General features: G+C 33.9%; 1 protein-coding gene across 1 annotated transcript in view; it reads right to left on the bottom strand.

Moving 5' to 3' along the window:
- Positions 1-2508, bottom strand: part of LOC108967909 — an 8368-nt gene continuing 5860 nt past the window's right edge. The window contains exons 2-4 of the mRNA XM_018931585.1: positions 1291-1671; positions 1070-1216; positions 1-230 (exon numbers count right to left, since the gene is read on the bottom strand). Coding sequence (XP_018787130.1) covers positions 76-230; positions 1070-1216; positions 1291-1671 — 683 coding nt within the window. The 3' untranslated portion in view covers positions 1-75. The remainder of the gene's footprint in view (positions 231-1069; positions 1217-1290; positions 1672-2508) is intronic.

Here is a 2508-nt window from a genome sequence, read left to right as displayed (position 1 = left end):
TGCTATTTATATTTTTATTTACAAAATTAGCAGCAAACAATTCAAATATTTCCCTGAGTATTTTTTAATAGCTTTTTAGTTCTTCTTTATGAATAAATCGAAAGGTATTGCGGCGAAAAATGAGTTCATAACTTTCAAAAACATTGGCTCCCAAGTGCTGCGCGTCTGTGGCAGCATAATTTTATAGACTTGACGCCAGTATTGATTAACAAAGTCCAAAATAACAGCATCTGAAAGAAAAATGATAAAGAGTATTATGTTTTTTAATACAATTTATTAGGCAAAAAATATAATAATTTTAATATCTAGTTATTTAATTTGTAATTTATTTTACAAAAAAAAAGGATTTACTTCATATACTAGATATTTTATTTATTTTATTTTATTTTGCTCTATTACCTTTTTTACCCTGAACAGGCTATATTAAATTTGCTACGAATTTTTTAAAAGCCAGAAGGAAACCGAGACCTTAAAAAAAACATGGTGACAAGCTGTGTCGTTTTAGCAATGGCCTCCTGTCTTCGTCTACCAGACGCGTAATATTTTCGTTAAGAAGCGACTAAGTTTCTCAATTTTCGAAATATAGCTCAGAAATTTTGTACAAGTCTTTACTCTCCAGCAGCTACTCATTCGTTAAAACAGCCGATATCGGATCACTATATTATATAGCTGTCATACAAATTGGCCACGAGATATTTTGACGAAATTTGGCATAGATAATTATCAAATATAGCGTTACTATCTCCGAATAAATTGTTTAGATCAAGCCACTATACTATATAGCTGCCATACAAACTGGCCAATCAAACTCAAGTCCTTGTATGGAAATATTTTTCATTTGACGAGATAACTTCACGAAATTTGGCATAGATTATTTTCACAAATACCGTTACAATCTCCCACCAAATTTTTCAGATCGGATCATTTTAGCATATAACTGTGGTACAAACTGTCTAATCAATATCATTTTTTTTAATTAGTTCTATGCTTGAAGAGTACTAAGGCCTCAAACTTCATGTAATTTCCCTCCTCTTATATCATATATGTAACTATATCACTATATACTCACTCAATGCTGGATCAGGCACCAGATTGCTGGCATAAATATGCATATCACCGATTTCCGGTTCGAAGTTGAATTTCGTCAAACGCAAATACGTGTGGCCATCGCGCTCATAAAGTTCACCCTCCGATTGCGAGCTCAAGACAAGGTCGGCTGAAAACGAAGAAATTACAATTAATTGTCAGCCATTTTTAATGACTCTCTTCTTCCCTCACTCTCTTACTTACTCATCGTCACATTGAAGTAGCCCTTCGGTGTCATTTTCACCTCGTTTATCATCATATCCGCTTTGTAGTTGCCTTCCAGGTAGAGACGCGGCACTTGTGTAACCAATCCCATGCTCACTTTATCGCCATCCATACGATGGTCTACCGACTGCACTACGCTATCGCTGATGCCGAATATGCGTACGTTGCGTACCTGCACACGTCCTGTGGCGAAACCGCTGCGCACTTCAATGTTGTTGCGTTCAATGATGAACGGATCCATAGGTGGTATATTTAGCTCCTTGATGCCATCTTTAAGGCGTGGCGTGATTTTTTGGAAGGCACGTTTGATGCACTCATTGATATTGATGTCACTCTGTTCGCATGTTGGTATATCAGCGGCTAGAAATGTATAGAAGAAGCATAGAATGGTGAATGAAATGTACCGCAAAGAATGAAAAATAAAGCATACATTCATATATATCTTATATATATATATATATATTCAACAATAACTTAGCGCCAACCACTTGCTCTGCGCTCCACTAAACACTTAGTACTTGTTTCACAAAAGACTTAAGCGACGAACTTGTTTTGTAATTGAAACTTTTTCACCATTAAATAATAGTTTCGGTTATTCAATTTTAATACATATTAATTTCATAAATTAAAGCAATTACAACAACTAACTGAATGACGATTTGAAACCTGGTCACTGCGGCTAGTGACACTTGTCCTTGGCACACATGCGAGTTTAATAGTGGCAGTCAGGCACTAGCTGTGTGTTTGTTGTTGTTATAGACACAGATGGCTTACTACAAGCAGCTGCTTAGCTAAATACGCTTTGAAATGTGGCGTTAAGAAACTAATTGCTCAATGCATGTAATCATAAATAATCTGAAATTCTAAATTAATTGTTCAAGTGACTTTTGTGTTTGCTTTTGTTGTAACGCAATTAATTAGTAGCAATATACCACGAATTCTGTAAACTTATATCAATTAGTTGACTAATGCTACTTTAAGCTAGATATTTTGTAGTATTTCTGATATTTTTAAAACTAAATTTTGGAAAAAAATTTACTTTGTTGCATGCAAATTGTAAGGTCGAGCCAAAACCAAAATAAAAGGGAAAAGAAATCCAAAATCTTATGTTCCTCATATAGTCCAAAAGTTATTTCGAAAATATTAAATTTTTCAAACTATATTTTTAAAAATAAATTGTTCAATAAATTTAAACTT

The sequence above is a fragment of the Bactrocera latifrons genome, unplaced genomic scaffold, assembly GCF_001853355.1.
Source record: "Bactrocera latifrons isolate USDA-ARS-PBARC rearing strain unplaced genomic scaffold, ASM185335v1 scaffold_2, whole genome shotgun sequence".
Lineage (NCBI taxonomy): Eukaryota > Metazoa > Arthropoda > Insecta > Diptera > Tephritidae > Bactrocera > Bactrocera latifrons.
The sequence above is the reverse complement of the archived record's forward strand: the minus strand, read 5'-3'. Positions and strand labels throughout refer to the sequence as shown.